The sequence below is a fragment of the Clupea harengus genome, chromosome 19 (genome assembly GCF_900700415.2).
Source record: "Clupea harengus chromosome 19, Ch_v2.0.2, whole genome shotgun sequence".
Taxonomy (NCBI): domain Eukaryota; kingdom Metazoa; phylum Chordata; class Actinopteri; order Clupeiformes; family Clupeidae; genus Clupea; species Clupea harengus.
Genome location: NC_045170.1, coordinates 10105087 through 10127943, shown reverse-complemented (window position 1 = coordinate 10127943; position 22857 = coordinate 10105087). Strand labels below are relative to the sequence as shown.

Below are 22857 nucleotides of genomic sequence, written 5' to 3'. Positions count from 1 at the left end.
GCAGAAATGCTGCTGGTGAGGGTGTGGGCTTAGCATGTGTCTCCTTCTCTTGCTCTTTTTCTTTCATTCACTTCCTCACTCATCCTTTCCTTTCCTACTTCCCCATCTCTCCGTCTGCAGCCGTCACCTGCACCGCCCCAACTTCCATCTCCAACGGCGTCCTGGAGGGCAGCGACTTTGAGTGGGGCACCAGCGTGAGCTACAGTTGCACCGCCGGCTACGAGCTCTCCTTCCCCGCCTACCTCACCTGCGTGGGCAACGGCACCTGGCATGGCGAAGTCCCGCAGTGCCTGCGTAAGTACCCGCCGGCCAGGCATCTTTCTAAGTCCTCCGAAAGGCAAGGTCTACTTAATAAAGGCGACTTCAGGAATGAGAGAGTCCTACCACATATTCAATTTTATAGCGTATTGTCATTTACAGGTCTGTGTTTAGCAAGCTAGTAGGTAAGCAGCATCAAGACTGCCAGGCCATTCACACTTCCTCAGCCTTGTTGCCTGGACACATAATAAACAGTTGTCAGCAGTACTCAACGTGATTATGCTGAAAAGTTATGCACACACAAACCTTGGTCACAGGACATGGCGTGAACCCAAACCATCTCAGCACGCCAAACTTCGTTCATATCTGAAACTTCAATCAAACTTCGGTCATATCTCAAACTTCGGTCATATCTCAAACTTCCAAACCAAGTGTGAAAAAGTTTCAAGACTGGATATATATCCTGTCGATTTTATACAGGGATGAGTTTGTTTTGTGTTTCTGTTCCCCAGCAATTGGGAAATTAGTCTTTTTTTGGTGGTTTGTGCGGTCATAGCACTCCAAGCGGTTTTGAACCATTACCCGCTCATTACTTTTGAGAGAGCCTCTGCTCCATCTCTCTTTGGCACGGATGGGTAAAAGGCCTCGCTTGACCTTTGTTTCCTCAGCATGAAGGGGTCGCATGCGCCTCTGGCCAAAGACACAGCGCGCTGAATCATCAGAATAGTTAGATAGGCGAAGCGAAGGGGAGCGGTCAGCGCTCGGCTCTGCACCCTTCATTACCCCACCACGGGTATGCTTAAGGATGTAGCACTTTAGGAAGGCTGTCAAGACCAGAGAAACACAGTGGCCGTGATTGCTGCCTCTTACATTTGTATGAATAATGCAAAGCAGTTGCTCTTTCTTTTTCATTTGTTCATTAATTATTAGGCCATCTTGGCGTTGGGAAGCTTCTGAACGTCAAGGGGATCTGTCAGCGCATCTGTTGGGATTCCTATAAAGCCTTTTCGGGCTCGCTATCTGCATTACTGATGATATGTGTTTACCTATTTGTCAAGCATCCCATGGTGTCCTCCCATGTCAGTCAGCATAGGGCCAAGTCATGAGAGAAGAATTGAAGACATAACTTCAATCGGGACGTAATTAATAGCGTCTTATCTTAGCTCCCCAGTGAGGTATATAGTCTCAATCTTCAAACAGGAGATGACAGGGAACATAAAAAGGCAAGTTAATCAGCTAGGTGCTCCTACACAAACCCACAAACCTTTAAAGGAAAGAGGGGGAAGAGAGAAAGAGTAAAAAAGCAGGCAACAGTAAGGGGCCACAACCTAACTTTGCTGCAGAGGAGAGAGACAGAGTGAAAGAGTGCCTCTGACTTTGTAGTTTGTATCCAGATTTTTTTTTCTTTCTCTCTCTCTCTCTTTCGCTCTCTGGATCACTCTCTTTTTTGTATCTCTTGACAGTCTATCTATTATTCATCAAGAAAAAGTCAAGTTTGTAGTCCTAGTTCCCAAGCACAGGAGGCAGCGTGGCTCCATTCATTATGCATCACCTGGGAGTGACGTCAGCGTCCCCCCCGGCCTTATTGATTGGCCCCTGGGGAGACGGAAAATGTTCAGAGGGTGGGGGTGGCAACCTAGGCCTCTTCATCCTCTCTGCACTTCACGCCAGGTTTTCAGAGTATGTCCACCCCTCACCCCTTACTCCTCCCCAACCCTACCTCAAAAACAGAAAAATAAAGATCAGCTCCCACCCAGACTTCACAGATTGTGTGAGAACAGGAGAGGAGAAGAGAGGAGAGGAGAGGAGAGGAGAGGAGAGGAGAGGGGAGGGGAGGGGAGAGGAGAGGAGAGGAGAGGAGGGGAGGGGAGGGGAGGGGAGGGGAGGGGAGAGGAGAGGAGGTGGGCCCCCTGCCATGACAGCACACTCGTGTGAGAGGTGTATAGAGGAGTTTGCAAAGGCGCCATTCGTGCTGAAAACCTGGGCTCAAATTGTGTTTGTTTTCTTTCGAAGACTTTGATTGAGCGTTTGATTGAACCCACATGAAGGGCAGAGATGGGGGGGGGGGGGGTTTCTGGTTTCTGTTGTATCAGCTAAATCTAAACTCACTGAAGTGTTTGAAAGAAAACAAATACAATTTGTCTGTCTGGTCGGCTGCATAGTCATCACGTCTGGAGAGTGCAAATTGACTCTGAGGTAACCTGTGCCGCACACAAAATCCGATGTGACTTGCTTCATTTTGTTGATTGTTTTTTTTTTTTGGTGTCTGATTTTGACAGCCAAGTTCTGCGGCGATCCAGGCGTCCCTGCCCATGGCTCGAGGGAGGGCCGGAGCTTCATCTACCAATCAGAGGTGTCCTTCAGCTGTAGCCCGCCCTACATCCCAGTGGGCAGCACCACGCGTTTCTGCCAGGCTGAGGGCACGTGGAGTGGACTACAGCCTCGCTGCATAGGTACGACCTTTGACCTTTTAACGACCACCTACCATTGGGATTCATGGCATTGTGTCAGTGACCTTATAATTTGTTTACGTATTGGCTTTGTAGTCACTTAAAAAAGGCTCACTTATACATCAGATCATAGTCAATCAAAAGTAATAGTCCAAATAAAAAGTTTCTATCAAAACGTTTGAATAGCAATGAAAGTGACCATGTATATTTCAATGATGAACTCAACTGAATGCTTCCAAAGACCAGGGGAGGCCCAGAGGAAAAGTGTTGCCTCCTGAAAAATATCACACCCTCACTGGGAGCACATGATTGATAGGTTTGTCATCAGTCCATGGTGATGGATAGATGCTTCTACACCTGTAAGCACCACTTGATGTAGGAGCTCCACAGAGACATTTAGGACTGTTGAAATGTCATCTAAATGTTTCAATGTAAATGCTACTAAAGCACCGTCTCCTAGTCAGAGTCTCTAGTCCCTACGGTGTGTGTCAGTACTGTCTGACAAGGCATATACCGGAGACTGAGCCGACAGGCTGACGAGAGTTTTGTAGTAAGCCAATTTGACCTGCCTGAGTGCTGTTCAAACACACACTGTTTGTCTCCAAGACAACAACTTGGCTTTGTGAGCGTGGATTTGTTGGTTCCTCTCAGTAGGAATGCATGAGCACACTTTACTTTACTTCTAAGGCAGAGTTCAGCTAAGTTCAAGGCCCTTTCTTTTATGGGGATAAAAAATAAAATGTGGAATATAATACGGAATATGGAAAAAAGGAAAACAAAAAAATGTGCAGCACCAAGGATATACTGCAAATAACAGTGCTGTACTGTAGTTGCAATCACCTTATATAATAGAAGCACAGAAGAAGAATCTAGACAGAAATATAGAAAATATAAATGTATCAACCAGGTATTTACAGACATTAATCTACACATTAACTCAATTTCAGTTTAAAGGTGTGTGTAATGAGTTTTGCTGTTGCCTACATGCATATTATACATATGATGTCTTTAATATGGCATTTGGATATAGTAGTCTGCCTCAAACAAACAAACAACCAAACACATGGTCATTTGTAACCATGCCAACAAGTTAGGTCTGAACCCTGGCATTTCACACCCTTGCATACCCGCTCGAGGTTGGTGCGAATGAAAAAGAAGGGCTGGTATGTGTAGTCATACTGGCATACTGCTCAACCACTCATGGGAATTGAATTGTGAGCAGACTAAATGGCTAAATGAGTTAGGACTCTATCCCTCCAGGGCTCCATCCCACTGACCGCGATTCTTCCCCTATTCTTCTGGCCTCACGGAGGGAGTGTGGCCGCCAGCGGTGCACACATCGCCCAGACGAGGCCCAATTATGTCTCAGAGGCAGCTGAACTTCCTCACTCAGAGAAGAAACACACTCAGAGAAGAAACACACACTCAGAGAAAGAAACACACATTCAGAGAAAGAAACACACACTCAGAGAAGAAACACACACTCAGAGAAGAAACACACTCAGAGAAGAAACACACATTCAGAGAAAGAAACACACACTCAGAGAAGAAACACACACTCAGAGAAGAAACACACACTCAGAGAAGAAACACACACTCAGAGAAGAAACACACACTCAGAGAAAGAAACACACACTCAGAGAAGAAACACACATTCAGAGAAAGAAACACACACTCAGAGAAGAAACACACACTCAGAGAAAGAAACACACACTCAGAGAAGAAACACACACTCAGAGAAGAAACACACATTCAGAGATAGAAACACACACTCAGAGAAGAAACACACACTCAGAGAAGAAACACACACTCAGAGAAAGAAACACACACTCAGAGAAGAAACACACACTCAGAAACATGCAGTGCTCTCTCTCTTATGTCTCTCTCGGTGTTCCTCTCTCGGTCGTAAGCACACCATGACACTATTCCCTCTGCCGTGTGTCTCCCTCTCCCTGTCCTCTTCCTCTCCAACACCTAGCCTCAGCTCTCCCTCTCTCGCAGTCTTTCCCTAATCCACCCCTTCTCTCAGTCTCTCGCTGTCTATGCCTTCTCTCTCTCTCTCTCTCTCTCTCTCTCTCTCTCTCTCTATCAAACTCTCTCTTCTTTCACATGCCACCTTCGCTCTCTCCTCCACTCTGTCCCTCTCTAAACCCCCTGTCCCCCATCGCCCTCCACCTTTGTCTCTCTCCCTCTCTCTTCTTCTCTCGCTCTCTCTCTCTCTCTCTAATGGATGCCACCTCTGCAGTGGCCTGCCTGAGTCAGGGCCAGCCGGGCCCTCTGGTGTTGTGCGACGGGCACCGGGGCGGGAGGACGGAGAGACTCCAAAGCGCCCAGGTGCCAGACGCTCATTAGCAGCCATTACTTCTCCCACGGAGAGAGGGCGAGAGAAAAAGATGGAGTGAGACATCACTCATGCACTCATGCTCACCACGCTGCTCAGAGACACCGCAAGACATGACAGGACACTGGCAGATGTCCTCCACCTTGGCCAGATCCGCGGAGACAAACTGAGTCACGGACTGAGTCATATAGAGAGCTAGTGACTCTACGAAGTGAGGCACAGTGAGGCATGAGAACATTTACCTAAAAAACAGTGAGTGGTAGCAATATGTCAGTGGTAGGGAGGTAAACACGGCTAAGAAATCCAGCGTCCAAGGACACTTCTTTTCCATCCAGTGACATTTCAAGAGACATAAACTCACCCCGCAACCCCCCCTCTCCACACACACACACACACACACACACACACACACACACACACACGCACACCACACACACACTTTAATCGAAGGGGGTTTGATCAGCAAACCAATTTTCCCTCAAGTGTCATCTTCACGCTGGCGCGCCGGATCCCTGTGCAAATTCCAAGCGGTATCAGCTAAATGAAACTCTGCTGAGGAGACTTCCTCCGCACCGCTCCCAATGATTGCTCTTTAATGTGCTCCAACCCTGAGCCTCCGCCACCACCCGCCCAAAGACGGAGACCGTGATGTATTGCTTATGAGACTCCTTACCTTCTACAACCATTCCCCGATCCGGCCTTTATTAATCACATTAGGTTCATGGATTGCCTGTTAACCATTTTCATTTCTTCCTTGGATGTATACTTTCTGCTCTCATGAAGAGCCAGGGGAGGGGGGAGTGTGCTTAATGAAGCGTGTACGGAGCGTAGGTGCAACTTGGGTGGAACTTTGAGGGAACAAAGGGAGTGAGCCAGGTATCGCATTGATTTTGCCATTGTGTTCCTTGTTGTCGTCCCACACCTGTGTGCTGTGTTAAGTGGCCTGTGCTGGCGCTGTCCTTTCACTGGGGACTGACCTCGTCGTTCGAGTTGTTCAGGAGGCAACAAATAAATAATAGGGACCACCTGCGATGGCCTTGGCCTTTTGTCCTCCCCTGAAAGGAGCTCAACCTAGACACCTCCTTGCCTTTTTGTCCTCCATTGATAGTCTTAACTACAGCTTGTGAAGCGCTTCACACACGGACACGCACACGCACACACACACACACAACACACGGACGCACAGGGGGGGGGGGGGATCAATGCTTTTGTACCGATACTCGCACCCCGGCCAACTCGGGCCCAGCAGCCACAAATGCCTTATTGATAACATTATTCCAGAAGAGGAACAAAAAAAGAACGAGGGCAGTCCCTCCAATGCCCTCTAAGGGAGTAGGCAGTTGGCAGGCAAGAGTAATGGAGCACAGATATGAATTGTTTACCGATGGCTGCAGGAAGCTAAATCGCATCAAAGGGTGTACTCCCTGAACCAAAGAAAAAAATAACTATCCACTGCTGTAGCCTGCAGTGCAACTCATTGCACATATGCTGCCATACTGAGTTCCAATGGAATTTTGGTCCATTTCTTGTCCACTCCACACCTTCTCAGATGAGATTCAAAATCTTGTGAACTGTGTTTGACTGACATGCCATGTGGAAACAGTATTTGTTGAAAAGGTATCCTTGCGATAAGAAGAGTAAGAGTAAGACTGTTTTGCCAGTTAAAGTAGCATGGGGCTGAGTCTGTTTCTAACCTACAGTCAGTAGCATGGCGCTGAGTCTGTTTCTTACCTACAGTCATTAGCATGGCGCTGGGTCTGTTTCTTACCTACAGTCATTAGCATGGGGCTGGGTCTGTTTCTTACCTACAGTCAGTAGCATGGGGCTGGGTCTGTTTCCTAGCTACAGTAAATAGGAGTCAACATACTGTGCAGTAGGGCACTGTCAGAGAAAGGGAGGCTCACTGGGAAACAAGGCAGTTTTTTTTTTTCTCCACCCCCCGAATCAAACGATCATCCTAAATAATTAAAAAACCCGAAAGCAAACTTAATTCAAATTCCACTGCTTTCTACAACAGTACACAAATTAAGGGTGCTTATGCAATCCATACTTCCATTCCCTCTCTGCTTTCATATGGATGCTTTGAAAGGTTAAATGCTGTACACAGAAGCTTTTTCCTGAAAAAAATAATAAATAAAATTAAGTTGGCAGTAAGGTACGTTTCTTTGCAGAGTTTGCTGCTATATAGCCACGGGTCAGCCCCATCAGAGCCTTCTCAGCAGAACTTTGAAGCCTTCCTCTACTGGACCGAGCCCAAGGGGTCTCAGCAACTCAAGAGTCCACCTTTGTTCTGATCTTATAGCTTTAAGCAACTACTTTCTCCCTGACTCTGTTGCTTAAATCATAGGCATTTCTGTCCGTTCCTATCTTTTGTAGCGCGAGTAATTAACACAGAGTTTGTCGTTAGCAGTGTGCATATTAGATTACCAGCCTAGCCTAAGTGTCCTTATAGGATGCACCTAGCTAACATCAATAAGTGTAGAAATAATTGTTTTTAATTGAGTAAGTAATTGAATAATCGTTCAATAAGATGTCACCTACTTATTGGGGTTCGATTGACGGCTAAGACAAGATCTTGGATATCTTTTAGGTAATCCATTGTTATCTGGTTAGTCCGCTAAAGCGTTTAGCAAAACATGCAAATAAGACTGGCCAGACTCTACCCCATGTCTTATCAGCAGATAGTCACTTCATCATATGCTTTTTCCACGGCATTACAGCCACTATCATTTTGTAATGGAGATTTGACTAAATGTGCCTGTATGTGTTGAAGTACTAGCATGTGCCTTTATATTCCATGAGTACAAGCAGACTTGTGTCCTCGAGTCATGATGTGAATTAGGGTAATTTCCTTGTTTGACTTGAAGTGCAGTGGATCTTATTTGGCATGAGCAAAGCAGTCCCTAGAAGCAAAGACGCTGTAGAAAAAAAAATCTATCACAGCTTACAATGCGCTCAGTGGGTTACGTGTACACTTCTCAGCCTCTGTTCATGGTTTTTTTCCCTCGAACTAAGAACAAGGCCGCAGCTCGGTTAACACACACACACACATGCACTCAAACCCCTACCACCCCCCCCCCCCACACACACCTCCAATCTCCATCAACATCTTCCTTAAATCCCATTTTTATAGATCATTTTCCAGCCCCTGATTCAATATTACAACACACACAGGAATACAGAGCAGAGGAGAGCAGAGAGAGAGAGAGAGAGAGAGAGGAGAGGAGTGCCGAGGAGCAGAGAGGAGGGGAAAGGAGCAGAGAGGAGGGGAAGGGGGAAGGAGAGAGAGGCGGCTGAGGCCGGCACTGAGCGCTGTGATTTTGTCCGCCTGCATCGGATCCAGCTCTGTGCGTCAGCCAGCAGGGATGTGCTCTACATCCCAATCACCACACCACCACCACCCTCCTTCCCCCTAGCCTAAACCCCACCAGCGCCCAGCCAGCCGCCGTTGACTCCCCACCCGGTGCTGGAGCAACATTGCCCCCTGCTGGGGCTTCTTAGGTCATCAGTGTTCCCTCTCTCCTCCTCCTCCTCCTCCTCCTCCTCTCTATTCTCTCTCCCTCTCCCTCTCTCTCCCTCTCTCTCATTCCCCCTCCCCTCGCTATAAAAATCACTGTAATGTGACTGCCGCAGCACTTACATAAACATGGGCCCAGGCCTGCAATCATCAGGATAACGAGAGGCGTCTCCGAAAGCATCGGCGGCGGCGGCAGAGACACAAGAACTTTGAGCTCAGAAGGCGGAGGAGAGGTTGGCGGACTGGTGAATGAGCGAATGAGCAGCAAAGTGTCGTGTCTTTAATAAGGGTTATCTATGATTCTCAGGCTCTCTATGCCTTCCAAACAAGAAAAAGGGCCAGATTTCTGTCTCAGCCAGCCAGAGTGACTGAAGCACTCTTTGATATTAGTCCTTTCTGCAATTCTGCAATTTCCTTTTCGGGGGATCAATAAAGTAATCTATCTATCTATCTTATCTCCCTCTTTCTCTCTCTCTCTGCCTTTCTTTCTGTTCTTCGTTCCTCCTCTTCCTCTTCTCTCATGTGCAGAACCCACCCGCACCACCTGCGAGAACCCCGGAACACCTCGCTCGGGCTCCATGAACAGAACCTTTGGCTTCAAGGTGAGTGAGGGGAACCACAGCGCAGAGGCCCGAGGCCTGGCCCACACACAGCAGGGAAGAGTTCCACTGCCTTCATAATGATGATGATGGTGGTGGTGGTGGTGTTCGTGATGATGATGATGATGATGATGAAGATGATGGTAACGGCATGGAGAAAGAGGTGGATCAGCAGGGAAGAGTTCCACTGCCTTCATAATGACTCAGTGGTGATGATGTGCACTTTAGTGACTACAGCAGTGGAGGCAATGATGATTACAAGTCTGTCTTTTTTAATTATGATGATGATGGTGGTGGTGGTCGTGATGATGATGATGAAGATGATGATGGTAACGGCATGGAGAAAGAGGTGGATCTGACCCTAATGGTTAAGCACTCCAGTCAGTGTAATTAAGAAATAGAGTTAATTAAGTTCACACAGAGATGTCAAGCTGAGCATTTAGGAGGCAAGCCGAGCATATGAGTCATTTTAGCAGCAGGCTGGGCTGTTAGCTTTGATCTTTTTTATGCTTGTGCAGTTGTGTGTATTAGGTGCTGTTTTGTATTTACAGTAGGACGCTGAATTGGATATTGTGTGTGTTTATGCTTGTGTGATATTTGTGTGTGTGTGTGTGTGTGTGTGTGTGTGTGTGTGTGTGTGTGTGTGTGTGTGTGTGTGTGTGTGTGTGTGTGTGTGTGTGTGTGTGTGTGTGTGTGTGTGTGTGTGTGTGTGTGTGTGTGTTAACATTTTTACATAAGGTTTGTGTGTGTTTGTGTGTGTGTGTAAATGTGTGTACTGCATTTGTGCATTCCACCACAGCCCCACACTGTCTGCCCAGCAGGGCCCTACACACACACACACACACACACAGGCAGGCAGGCATCTTCCCCTTTCATGTCGGTAATGAGCGTGAGTTGTGCGTCTCTCCCTGCTGCCTTCACTCCGGCAGTGTTTACTGTGCACCCACCTCACGCCGTCCAGCAGACAAAACGGCGTGAGGTGGGTATAACGACCACCGCAGGAAAGGAGCAGAGGACACCGCAGACAGTCCTAGTTCATAATCAGGTGTCACACAAGACAAGAATATCCACATCAGAAGGAAGCTGCAGCATCCTGCTCTGTGATGCAGTCAATACACAGAGTTAACGACTCCGAACTGAAACTGTGTTGATGTTGCGAGGTAGTCTCGTCGTTAATCGGGTCTTATTATTTTGATGACGCTCGGCCTCATCCCATGTTTAAATATTATTATGCCATAATGAGATTAGTGGACCGGAAACAAAGGGCAGAATTGCACACAAAGATACACAGACACACATAAACACACACACACACACACACAGACAACAATTGGAGACAGTAATTACGACTACAACTTTGTTGATTCCCCTCCACTAAAAATAGAAAATCACTGAAAATAGAGCTTGGGGTCGTCCTCGTCCAAATGAATATGAATAATTTGAGCACAAGGCAAGAGGGAGACACAGAAGGAAACTATGTGACCCCCCCCCCCTCCACCCTTCTCCTCCTCAGATGCGACGGCCATTAACAATTCAAGGCCTTAATGCAGCGGCTGGGTCAAGTCCTGCCAAGCCTGCGGAGCAGGGGAAATATCAGGCTTTTCACACTCATAAATCATTTGACTCGCTCCTAAGAAAAGGGCCTGGAACGGCACCGCCCTCTCTCCCTTTCATTCTGGGGCTTAATGATATTGAAGCAAGAGAGAGAGAGAGAGAAAGAGAGAAATACAGAGAAAGAAAGAGAGAGTGAAAGAGAAGGGGAGGGGGGGGAGATAGTGTATCCTGCCGATAAACCTCTGTGTCTATTAGTCGGCCGTCCGTGTTCGTGCCGCAAGAGGGACGTGTTAATCAATTAACGTGTGAAGCCACCATGTCATCCTGTGACAGGTCTTAATATTTCAACCCTTCCCAAGCGCACATGCAGGGTGGATGTGTGTGTGTGTGTGTGTGTCTGTGTGTGTGTGTGTGTGTGTGTGTGTGTGGCGATGCCCTCTGCCATGTCAGAGGAAGAGGGTAGGCTAACACACCAGAGATAGCAGCACCAACCACTAGCACTAATAGCGCCCCCAAGAAACACATCAAAGATGGCTTCTTTCAGGGGGATGCTTCTGTTGTCTGTGGGGGGTTACTGCTTGGGCCTCATGTTTATTGTTGTGATTATTGAATGTGATGATCTCATGGCTGATTTTCACAGCCGCTGTGATTGTTATAGGAAGGCATGTCTCTTTCAATGTCGCTACTGTTCAATTGGCTCAGACTGAAGGATAAAAAGCGCTTGCCAGAGGAATAATTGTGACATAAATGTTTATTGTCTGCAGTCACTAGGAAGGATCGGGTTGTTTGACTTCTCTCTCACTGTCTTGAAACTGAGGCTTTGTGACGTCTGCTTTCCTCAGGAAATCGGGGTCCTTTTTTTTTATTCTTTTAGTTTTTTCTGCTTTGTTTGTTTCTTAATGCCATATGTTTGGGTTTTAGAGAAGGGACACCCTTGTCTTTGAGCTGCTTCTGACACAGTGGTTTCACCTAGAGGGGGCATCCTGGTGTGAGACATATGAGCTGTGACTGTGTGAATCACTTTCACCCAGGCATTCAGAAGAAAATAAGCAATGCCAATGCCCTGTCTTTTTGCTGGCTTGATGGCATTGAAATTGAGTTGTGGCCCAAGTCACAACCAGTGTTTTTGAACATGATGGGGGGGGAGGGTGAAATGAGTTTTCTTGTGAGTGTGTGTGTGTGTGTGTGTGTGTGTGTGTGTGTGTGTGTGTGTGTGTGTGTGTGTGTGTGTGTGTGTGTGTGTGTGTTTGATTGTTTGTGTCTATGTATTGTGTATGTATGCGTGTATAAACTCTAGAATATGCATGGTAATGATGTGTCTAACAATTTTGTGTTTGTGTTTGTGTGTGTGTGTGTGTGTGTGTGTGTGTGTGTGTGTGTGTGTGTGTGTGTGTGTGTGTGTGTGTGTGTGTGTGTGTGTGTGTGTGTGTGTGTGTGTGTGTGTGTGTGTGTGTGTTTTGTCCATGGCAGGTGGGCAGTATGGTGGCATTTCAGTGCCAGCCAGGCCATTTGCTCCTGGGCTCCACCACCCGCCTGTGCCAGTTGGACCTCACCTGGAGCGGCACCCAGCCTGAGTGCATCCGTAAGTAGGGTACACCCACCCCTCACCCTGCCCTCACTCTCCGCCGCTCCCTGCCATTGTGTTTTGTTTTCCTACCTCCGTGGATGTGAAAGTATTCTGGGCTCGCTGTCTTTTCTTCTCTCTGTCGTCTGCATCTCCAGACAACACAGCACATATCCGCAGCTGTGTGTGAACCTTATGCCAAAAACTGTGCTTTGTTTCGTTTCTTTCTGGCTTGAAGTCATACATTGTGCCCACATTCCGGTGAATTCTGCATAGACTACTAGGCCAGCATTCTCCATAGTGAGATCATTTAGGGAATTACACCTCCTGCTGCGAAAGCTTGTTGTCTCTCTAACAACTGGGCCATCACCCCCATCACCCATTGTCTGTGCGTTTCCTTTAGACTGCTAACGGATTAGGGTATAGCTGGGCGCTTTGCACAGAGAGTACAGATGTCTGTATGAAATAGGTTTTTGACTCATTGGGATTATTTTGAGGCTCTGATGCTGTGCAGTTCATAAGCATGACATGATTCCCAAGCAGCCTGCTACCAGCACATTAAAGGGAAGATCTCTAAACGGATTTTTCCCATGTGCATTAATTGCCCCATATTAGAAAGCAGCAGAAAGGTTTAGGCAGAACTACTGTGTTGGAGATGCAGCGTCTACTGTCAGTGTCCAAAGAGGTGACATCGCCACCTCATAGTTGAGTTCCCATGACAACCAAATAGAGTGGACCCATATGTGAATTTGTCCATTAGAACAGGTCGATGAAATTACATGCTTTAGTGGTTGCATAACCAGCTCATCAAGTTGGAAACTTGGTGAGATGAAGGAGCTGTGTTTTTTTGTTTTTGTTTTTATTATTTATTTTTTATTAATAGTTCCCATGTCATTAGTTGTGTGCACCGTCACATGTAAACAGATACTTGATACGGACCACTAGAAATCTGTACAAAAACATCCAGCCACAGTATTTGCAATGCTGACCAAACTAAAGCTAAAGTAAAACTAGAAAGTTTTCTGCTAAAATTAGTGCTCTTTTATATAACAGCTATCAGTAACCAAGCGCTAGCAATATGTTGAGCTAAATGGATCAAATAACAGGCCAGTGTTGGTTCTCTGCCTGTGGCACACGGTTCAACTTTTCCGCCCCGACTCCAGCCTGTCCAGACCGGACACCATAAAAATCCAATAAAAGTGATTGAGCGAGGCTAGCTGTGCCATTTTCAAGATGATGAGTTTGAGTTGAGAACGGCAACTAAAACTTTTTGAAGTCGCCAAGGGGACGGAGGCAGGAGGGATGGAGGGGTGGTGGCGGCGGCGGGGATTTAGGGGACGGTGAGACGACACCTAATGGATACCTGCGTGCTAAAAGTTCAACTTTCCCCTCACGCTGCATTGACACTGTTTGCTCATAATTCAAGTTGTGCTTCCGTTCATTCTTCACGGTGGGGCTGCACTTAGTGGAAAAACAGCCTAGTGAGTGGTTTCCTAGGTAGCAGGGAGATATTCTATGAATCTTGGCTATTTCTGCACTTGGAGACGTCAACAGACTGACAAGAACCAAAGGGCCTCATTATTTTACCTGATGAACTACACACTCCACCAACGGAGAGGCATATTTAATAACCTGCCGCTCTGTAAATTGATTCATATTATTGGGAAGTGAGAGATGATCAGTTTCTTTTCTCTTGTCCCTTCTATTTCTCCACCGCCCCCCCGCCCGCCCCCACCCACACACTCCTTTAAATTCTGCTTCTACCTCCCTGCTGTGGGGACTTGCAAGAATTAGGTGGGAGAGGAGTCGCGTTAGACACTCGCTGGGGGACTGCGTGTGATGAAAGATCTTTCCCAGCATGCATTGCTCCTAGCTGTTGCTCACTCCTTCCAGGTGTCGCTCGGATTCCACCTGCAGGGAGAATGAGAGGGGGGTGGGGTGGGGTGGGGGGGGTTCTCTCCTCTCTCCTCTGCTTTGTTCCTCTCTCCTCCCCTCTTTTTCCTTTTACTCTCTCTCTCCCCCCTCTTCTCTGTCCCTGTCTATCTCTCTCAGTCTCCCAATTTCTCTCTCCCTCTCTCTTTCCCCATATCTCTTTTTTTCACTCTATCTCTTTCTCCCTCCCTCTCCTTGGCCCGTGTCTGCTCAGAACACACACTTATCTCCAACTCCACAGCCGGTCTGCTTTCCTCCACTCCACTTCTCTCTAGTCCACTAAACACACACACACACAGATCTGTACACACACACACACGCTGACACTCACATACTTAAATACAGTGTGCCCCCCGCCTTCCCCCGCCTCTGCGCTGTGAACTGTGTCTTTGCTAAGGGCCACACCTAGCGCGCGGGCAGGCTATTAGCGGCGGCTTTCTCCAACACATTATTTTATTGTAGGTTTCTCAACCGTGCCCAAGTCCTCGCCATCAATCAGGGGGCCAGCGGCAGTGGTGTCCCGGCCATAGAAGGAAAGGAGGGGAAAAAATACACACTCTCACAAAGGCGCCCCCTCGACCCAAACTTCAGTCGGAGTCTGCTCCAAGGATTTCAAATGTGGTCGCCTATCAGCAGCAAGCAGGGAGATGCCACGTGTGTTCTCTTAATCTAAAGGAGAGGCCTTTCCTGGATGCTTCTTTTTTACGCTACCCCTTATGCACACACACACACACACACACACACACACACACACACACACACACACACACACATATACATACTGACCCACACAAATCCAATCTCCGTCTCTCTTACACCCACACATATATATACACACAAACACACTCACTTCCCCTTCACACATATACTTACACACATGCACAGGCAATTATACACTCATTCACAAACACAAACACACACAAACACACACACACACACACAGACACACACACACACACACACAGACCACACTCACACGCATTCAGTGTCGCACCCAGAGCAAAGTCAGAAGCGGAACGAGGCAGCCTGGGCAAACTTTCTCCTCTCTCCTAACACAGCTGCTTCCCAATTGCCAAAGACAGATTGGCGCTCACTCCAAGCATTTCCAAACATAATTACATTTTTGCCTCGTATGTCAGTGCTGCAACTGCTTGTGTCACTGTTGTGCTGATTGCTATTTCGGTCCTTGGTATGAAACCGCAGCGAAGCTGCAACAATGAGCTTTCCTGCAGCCCAATCATGTGTCTATGAATAGCCTGTGTGATTATGGAGCGATTAACCCCTTTAATAGTTTTATTTTTTTCTTGTTGGATTTTCACAAAATAAATTGTTTCGTTTTTTCTCTAATTATCCACACTAGGGTTAGCATAATGACAAGGAAACGCCTGCCCGCTAAATTTCCTGGAGCTCTTCTTTTTTTTTGTGTCCTGTTTTCTCGGGGCGAGTGGTTTTCAGGGGACTCGACCCCGTGTAACCTCATGCTGACCTGAGATGGCCTCGTGATCACAAAGGCCTCCCCGACTGCTAATGTGTGTCGCTCATCAATAAAGAGCCGTATCAAAGGCAGGGCAGATGAAAGGGCTGGACCGGGGCCACTCCGGCCGGCGAAACGAGAACTCGGACGGGCCGTTTGATCAAAGCCGCCCTGATCTACCACACGGCCTGGCCGGGGGGGGCGGGGGGGGGCTTGTGTGTGTGTGTGGGAGGGGGAGGGGGGGTTAACTGAGCATCTGCGGCCGCTTGATCGCTTGTGGTGGAGGTGGAGCAGGAGCTGGATGAGGAGCGTGCCAGCAATGGTCAGCATTTAGACAGCTCTGTGCTGCTTCCCAAAAAAAACGTTCAGCTCGCTTCAGCTAACGAGGCACGCCTGGGCTGTCATGCTGCTCTCTGTTTCTTTCTTTCTTTTTTTATTTTTTGTCTCTCTCTTTCTAACCCCCTCTCTTGGTCTGCCCTGGTCTTCTCTCTATCTCGGTTTATCTGTCTTTTTAGCTCCTTGTTCCATTGCTAAATGTTGGCTGTTAGCGGTGAGAGCCTCAGCCATTTTTGTGAGAAGTGTTCCCCTCATGAGACTCGGCTGGGCTAAAGGGTCAGTGTGGAGTAGAGAGGGGGAGTCTGTCCTAACGTTCATCTTCCTCTGGCTGTCATCATTAGCTGAAGCTCAGACTGGCAGGTGTGATGCAGTACACTTGCTTTCTGACATTCTGCCGTTTTCACACTCTGTCCTTCTCTCATACACACTCCTGAATGGCAATACAAATACCCCTCGCTGGCACACACTCCTGAATGGCGATACAAATACCCCCTCGCTAGCATTACTACTTTGATAGTGTTTCCAATTCAGCGCAAACATAAGTTCAGACAGTACAGGAACCATCACAGTGATACAACAACAGAGGGACAACAAATAGGTGACACAAAGGGAAGGTGAACTACAAACGCTTCTTCTCTTATTGATCTCTCTCTCTCTTTCTTTCTCTCTCTTTCTTTCTTTCTTTCTTTCTTTCTCTTTCTTCGACTTGACTTTGTCTTTCTTTTCCTCCGCCTATCCTGACAGCCCACTCCTGTAAGCAGCCAGAGAGTCCCCCGCACGTGTCGGTGGTGGGCATGGACCTGCCGTCGTTCGGCTACACCCTGATCTACACCTGCCAGGTGGGCTTCTTCCTGTCGGGCGGGTCCGAGCACCGCGCCTGCCGCTCCGACGGCACCTGGAGTGGCAAGATGCCCGTGTGCAGAGGTGCATGCCAACACACACACATACCCATACACACACAAACACCCTTTTGCATACTAGTATACCTTTATGTATATTTCTGTATGCATGCATACATATTGAGACACACACACATATGTATGCATATGCACTCACACACCGAGATACATATACACACAAACGCATACTCTGATGCAAGAACACAGAAATACATGAATCTGAATTAGAGCACTAAAATAAACATAGCCTTCATCAAGGTAAATAAGTATCAGAAAGCGCCCATGTTTTTGTAACATTTGACCTGTCCATGATGATCAGTACTACAACCTCCATCCAGTAGCTGGGCCTTGAAAAGCTACCACTCTGACTTAATAGTTCAATAGTTCAAACATAACCCTGGGGAATCCAGGACTTCTGACAAAGTTCCTAGTACCTGAAAAAGTTCCAGTGGCGTGAAAAAGCCTCATGGCGGCAGTCACAGTGCATCCTCTCCTTTCCTCTCCTCTTTTCTGTGCTCGTCTCTCCGTTCCCCGCGGCCACCTGAGACACACAGCTGTTAGCCCCAGGCCCAACAGCAGTTAACACAGACACTAACAGATGTGGGCCTTGTCCAGACTCCGAGGACGACATGTTCTGTTGGGCTCTGCTCCTTTTCTCTCTCTTATTCTTTCTAAATTCCTCTCTCTCTCACTCCCTCTCCCTCTCTCTCTCTCTCTCTCTCTCTCTCTCCCCCCTCTCTCTCCCTCCCTCTCTCTCTCTCTCTCTCTCTCTCTCTCCCTTTCTCTCTGCCCCGTGTTTGTTTCCATGCCCAAATCCCCAACTCAGGGGGGAGGCCTTTGTGTGCTCAGTGTTACAATGCTTGACACATTGGCCTTGTCATCCACCCCCACAGTCAAGGAGCCTAGTGATAACTCACTGTGCAGAGGCCAGTGCCACACTGCACCGCTGATTCAGGATCAGTCATCGGATACGCCAACTGCTTTGCAGTCTATGTTTGCCTTTAGAACTTTCAAGGTGAATCTACCAAGATTGACATGTTTTTATTTGGACTTATAGGACCTATTCTCCTTAAGTAAATTTAAGGGGAGTTACGTTTGAGCTATTCCTCATAGTGGTAGCTTTTCAAGGTCCAACTACTGGATGGAGGTTGTAGTACTGATCATCAATTCAATTCAGTTTTATTTATATAGCGCCAATAACAATTGAAATAGTCTCTAGGCGCTTTACAGAGCCCAGAGCCTGAACCTCAGCAGAACCTCAGCCCAAAGGGGGGACCCATCTGCTTAGGGCAGCCAGGTAGAGAGATAGAGATAGAACAGGGAGGAGGTGGGGGCAGAAGGGAAGGGAGGGGGGAAGGAGAAGAGAGAATCAGGAGCAAGCAGATGGATTCATACACGGATCAGAGGATATAACATGTTAGCAAACATGTAGCATATGTACATGATACATACATGATCCCAAGATAAATAGAGGAAGGTGTATATGTAACGGAGGTTATCTTCCCCTCGCTGTTTCACTCTGCGTTGTGTTTGTTTAAGAAGGACACAGCCACCGACCTGATGTTCACACGTTTATTGCTGCTTCCTGATACATGCAAATGACGAACATAAAATCCGTTGGACAGAGTTAGCAAGACGCTCAGCTCCTCTGTCCCATACATTCGAAGAAAGAGCTAACACGTGCACAAAACACACAAGTGCAAAACGTGACCCACCTGATACATGCAAATGACGAACATAAAATCCGTTGGACAGAGTTAGCAAGACGCTCAGCTCCTGTCAATACAAATCAGGCAAGCCACTTAAAACAATATGCACAAAACAAGCTCACATGTAGGCTAGCTAACTCGCCAGTGTGTGTCTGCAGGACGTGTACCTACCTCTGTCCCATACATTCGAAGAAAGAGACAGAGGAAAGGAAGAACCCAGAGACAACCTCTCAATCACACCCACTTCAAAACATTGTATCCAAATAATACTCGGGAACCAATAATCTGCACCTTGACCGTGCTAGAGAATTAACCCATGAAGGGAGGGAAATTCAGGGAAGCACATTAAACCCTGTTACATATACATGAAATATACATAATTAATAGTGGATTAAGATGGAGAGAGCCAGCATTCAAAGTATTGGTTGTACAACAGCTTAGTGTGTATACAGTGTCCTCAGAAAACTCTGTCAATGACGCCACTTGTTTGTTTCAGCTGGATCCAAGCTGTCTGAGAAGCCTATGAAACCAGTTCCAGGGACGCCCAGCCCTAAGCTGAACGGTGAGTTGCGCTGGCTGTGAAAGAATGTGCTCTTACTCCCTGCTTGGCTCCTGGATGGAGACGGGTAGACGACCTGAGTCCCACTGGAGGCACCTAATGGAGCTTGGGGGTGGGGTGGGGGTCGAGTGGGGTGAGGGGAGGGGACAGTGTCCTTAAAACCCTCCTCTGGAGGGTGGAGTTAATGAGGGAGGGAGGATGCGGTGAGGCAGTTTGACACTCACGGAAGGAGGCAGGTTGACCTCACCTCACATTTCCAGTCTCTTCTCTCCATCCTCAGCTCTGTCCTCTTTGCTTTTTCTTGTTCTTCTCTTTTCAGTCTTGTCACGATCAACATGCAAATCCTCTGTCAGTCAAAAGTTTACATTTAGCCTGGGTGGTGTGTCTTCTGCTGAACTTTGACATAAACGAATAAACCAAAATTCTCTTTGTTCTCTTTCATTGGATTAAATTATAAACTCTTCTACCCCCCCCCCCCCCCCTTTTTTTTCTCGCTCTCCTGTCCTCTTCCAGTCCCGGATGACGTCTTCGCTCCCAACTACATCTGGAAAGGCTCCTATAACTACAAGGGCAAGAAGCAACCAATGACTTTGAGTATCACAAGCTTTAACGCCAGCACGGGCAGAGTTAACGTCACGCTAACCAACAGCAACATGGAGCTCCTGCTCTCAGGTGCGTCACAGGGCTGCTAAAGATGCTGCTCTTAAATGGATGAGTCAGTGCACTATTCATGTAAATATTTAGTGCTTTGTTCAAGTTCAGCATTCTCTGTTATGGCATTTAATTCCAGTATAGCAAGAGAGAAGAAGGCAGATCAACTTGTTGATGCTGTGTAATCTCGTTATATTCATTTAAAATATCTGCGCAATACTTCTTCGTTGTGTACAACAAGGAACACAGGTTTGGCTTGTGATTAATGACTTTGTCTATTTGTTCTTGGGAATCCTTCATGTTATTGAAGAAGCCCGGTACCAAATAAACATCCATTGAGGTGGATGTGTTGGCACAAAGCAGGGCATGTTTATTTTCACTCCCCATCAGCTCTATTACCAGAGCTCTCGTCTGCAGCGGAGGCATCCCCTCCATCTTCCCCCGTAATGAAATATTAATGTGGTTTGACATTTTTTGGACGTTATTTTCCATCATCGTGCTCTGCCCACCCTCCCACTCACCCACCAACCCCTCACCCAACACACACTCACACCCCTCTCTCTCTGTCTTTACCCCCGACATGTGATTTATACCACCTAATTAATACACCCCCCCCCCCACACACACACACACACACTCCCTCCCCCTTGTTTAAATTGGACTTGGGATTGGCCAAGCGTTGCCAATAATTACATGAAAAGGTGACTGAAGGCTCCGTGTGGGAGCGCGTGAGAGATGGACCTGTCTGCCGCCGGTGGGATCTCGGAGGGATGATGGCGGGGCCAAGGCCGTGCCACGTATGATTGAGGAGACGTTGACTCATTCCCCAAACCACCGCCAGTGGGAACCTGATAAAGAAAAAAAGAAAGAAAAAGGCGTTGGGTTCCTACGGATCTTTTGCCATGTCATGATGCTAAGCACACCTAGAAGGAGAACAACCTAGAACATACCACAAATCAAGACCGCCATTTTAGAAAAGTATAGAACATTCTATAACCATTAATCCTGACTTCCCTTGACTTTCATGGCTTTAGAGGTTAGATAGTGTCTCTTGAGTGTTTATTCTGTCTTGGTGAGTGTGAGATACGACAAAAAGAGGAGAAGACCTTGCTCTGTTAGTTACCCCGTCCTGCTTGTTCTCCTCTGCCACAGGTGTCTACAAGAGCCAAGAGGCTCGTCTGATGCTTCTCCTGTACGAGGTGAAAACGTCCACACACACCACGCTGAGCAAGCTCAAAGAGGAGGCGTGGTCCATGGACGGTTTTGTAAGTGCTTTGTGCTTGGACCTAGTCCTCACATATTCAAAGAAACCCACACAGCTCTTCTAGAAACTTTGTGAAATCTATCTTGTCAGACGGTAATGTGGACAAGTTGATGGCACCCGGCTGTGAAAGCATGCCAGTAGCCATTCATCTTCTTCTTTGTGATCATAAAGTTAATCTTCATGTGTGTCACTTACATACACTCATCCACAATGGCTTGGTGATACTTATCTCTTGACGTTTTTTTTTTTATCATGCAGATTACATTCAATTAAGTTGTAGGTATATAATCTCAGGGCTTTTCGATCGAACTTCTACGCATGAGGACACAGTAAAAAAAGTCCTCCTCGCACTGAACTCTTTTTCATGGACCTTTCAAGCCTTTTCATATTCCCTGTAGTGCCTTTGAAGCTCTCTAAATCACTGTCACAGACAGTAGCAGGCTAACAGCTTTCATCTGAACCTCTCTTATTCTCTCCTCCCCTCCCCCTCTCTCTATCTCTCTCTCTCTCTCTTTCTCTCTCTCTTGTGCTCTCTGTCTTCCCAGGTGTCTGCAGAGCCTGACGGCGCCACCTATGTCTTTCAAGGCTTCATACAGGGTAAAGATTACGGACAGTTCGGACTGCAAAGACTAGGTACTGTATTGTTTTGTTTTCCAACTTCCCTCTGTTATCATTTCACAGTAAAGTAAAGTAAAGTAATCACAAAAGTCATCTATATATAGAACTGTCTGTACTACATTTACATTGCATATGCTGAACCTATCTCAGTACACAATGTTTCTTAAAACACAAAAAACACTTTCTTCAGTTGATCAAGCGAGTGCTTCTCTGACTGAGTAAGGTGCCAAAAAAAATAGTGTGTTTGTTTTTTTCTCTCCCAAAGAAGCAAGCACGCAGGCTGACTGTCTGTCTGTTTGTGTGCCCTCATCTCCTCCCACAGGTCTGAACATGTCGGAGAGTAATAACTCGTCCCATCCACCCATTGGTACAAACAGTAGCTCTGTGGCCATAGCAATCCTTGTGCCTTTTTTCGCCCTGATATTTGCAGGCTTTGGATTCTATCTCTATAAACAGCGGTGAGTGTCTCCAGCCAGGAGTCGCAGCAGTGTTTGCGAACACACACACACACACACACTTTACTGAGTAACAACTCCGTTTTTCTTTGCGTTATTCATGCCTTCTTTGTATTGTTTTTTTCCTTTCTTTTCCTAAGGACTACACCCAAGACCCAGTACACGGGCTGCTCAGTTCACGAAAACAACAACGGACAGGCCGCCTTCGAGAATCCCATGTATAACACCAACGCCAAATCGGTGGAGGGCAAAGCAGTCCGATTCGACCCCAACCTCAACACGGTCTGCACAATGGTATAATGAAGTCTGCTCAGTGCAACAAAAAAAAAAAACAACAACAAAACAAACAAACAAACAGCATCTCTTTTTTTATATATATAACAACAGTGGAGCAAAAGGCTTTTGCAAATATCGGGAGATTTCGTGACTAAAGACTAGAGAGGTTCAAGCAGTCATTTGGTACCGGCTGCGCTCGTATTTAAAGCACATTCTTCAGGAACCATGATTGACCATGTGCATCTATCTCGGAGGACACTGGGATTTGTTTTTTGTTTTTTTTCGTTTTTTTTCCAACGTCACGTTCTGGAAGACTTGACCAGAACGTGAAAATCTTCACGAGATCTTTGAGTGGAGAGTCCTGCCTCTTATTTTATCCGCACTCCATGAGTGCTACTTCA

The 22857-nt window shown here is 47.0% G+C and overlaps 1 protein-coding gene across 4 annotated transcripts in view; it reads left to right on the top strand.

Annotated features, from left to right (window-relative positions):
- The window catches only part of csmd3b (CUB and Sushi multiple domains 3b), a 363440-nt gene extending 340925 nt beyond the window's left edge, over positions 1–22515 (top strand). For 3 of the 4 annotated variants that reach the window (XM_031585978.2, XM_031585977.2, XM_042710744.1), the window contains 11 exons: positions 121–294; positions 2538–2711; positions 9095–9168; positions 12190–12301; positions 16770–16949; positions 19130–19195; positions 19706–19864; positions 20996–21108; positions 21653–21740; positions 22048–22183; positions 22321–22515. In XM_031585978.2, coding sequence (XP_031441838.1) covers positions 121–294; positions 2538–2711; positions 9095–9168; positions 12190–12301; positions 16770–16949; positions 19130–19195; positions 19706–19864; positions 20996–21108; positions 21653–21740; positions 22048–22183; positions 22321–22480 — 1436 coding nt within the window. In that variant the 3' untranslated portion in view covers positions 22481–22515. Of the gene's footprint in view, positions 1–120; positions 295–2537; positions 4155–9094; positions 9169–12189; positions 12302–16769; positions 16950–19129; positions 19196–19705; positions 19865–20995; positions 21109–21652; positions 21741–22047; positions 22184–22320 lie in introns of those variants that run through there. The other variant, XM_042710745.1, reaches the window with a different exon arrangement.
- Positions 22516–22857: the final 342 nt, after the last annotated feature.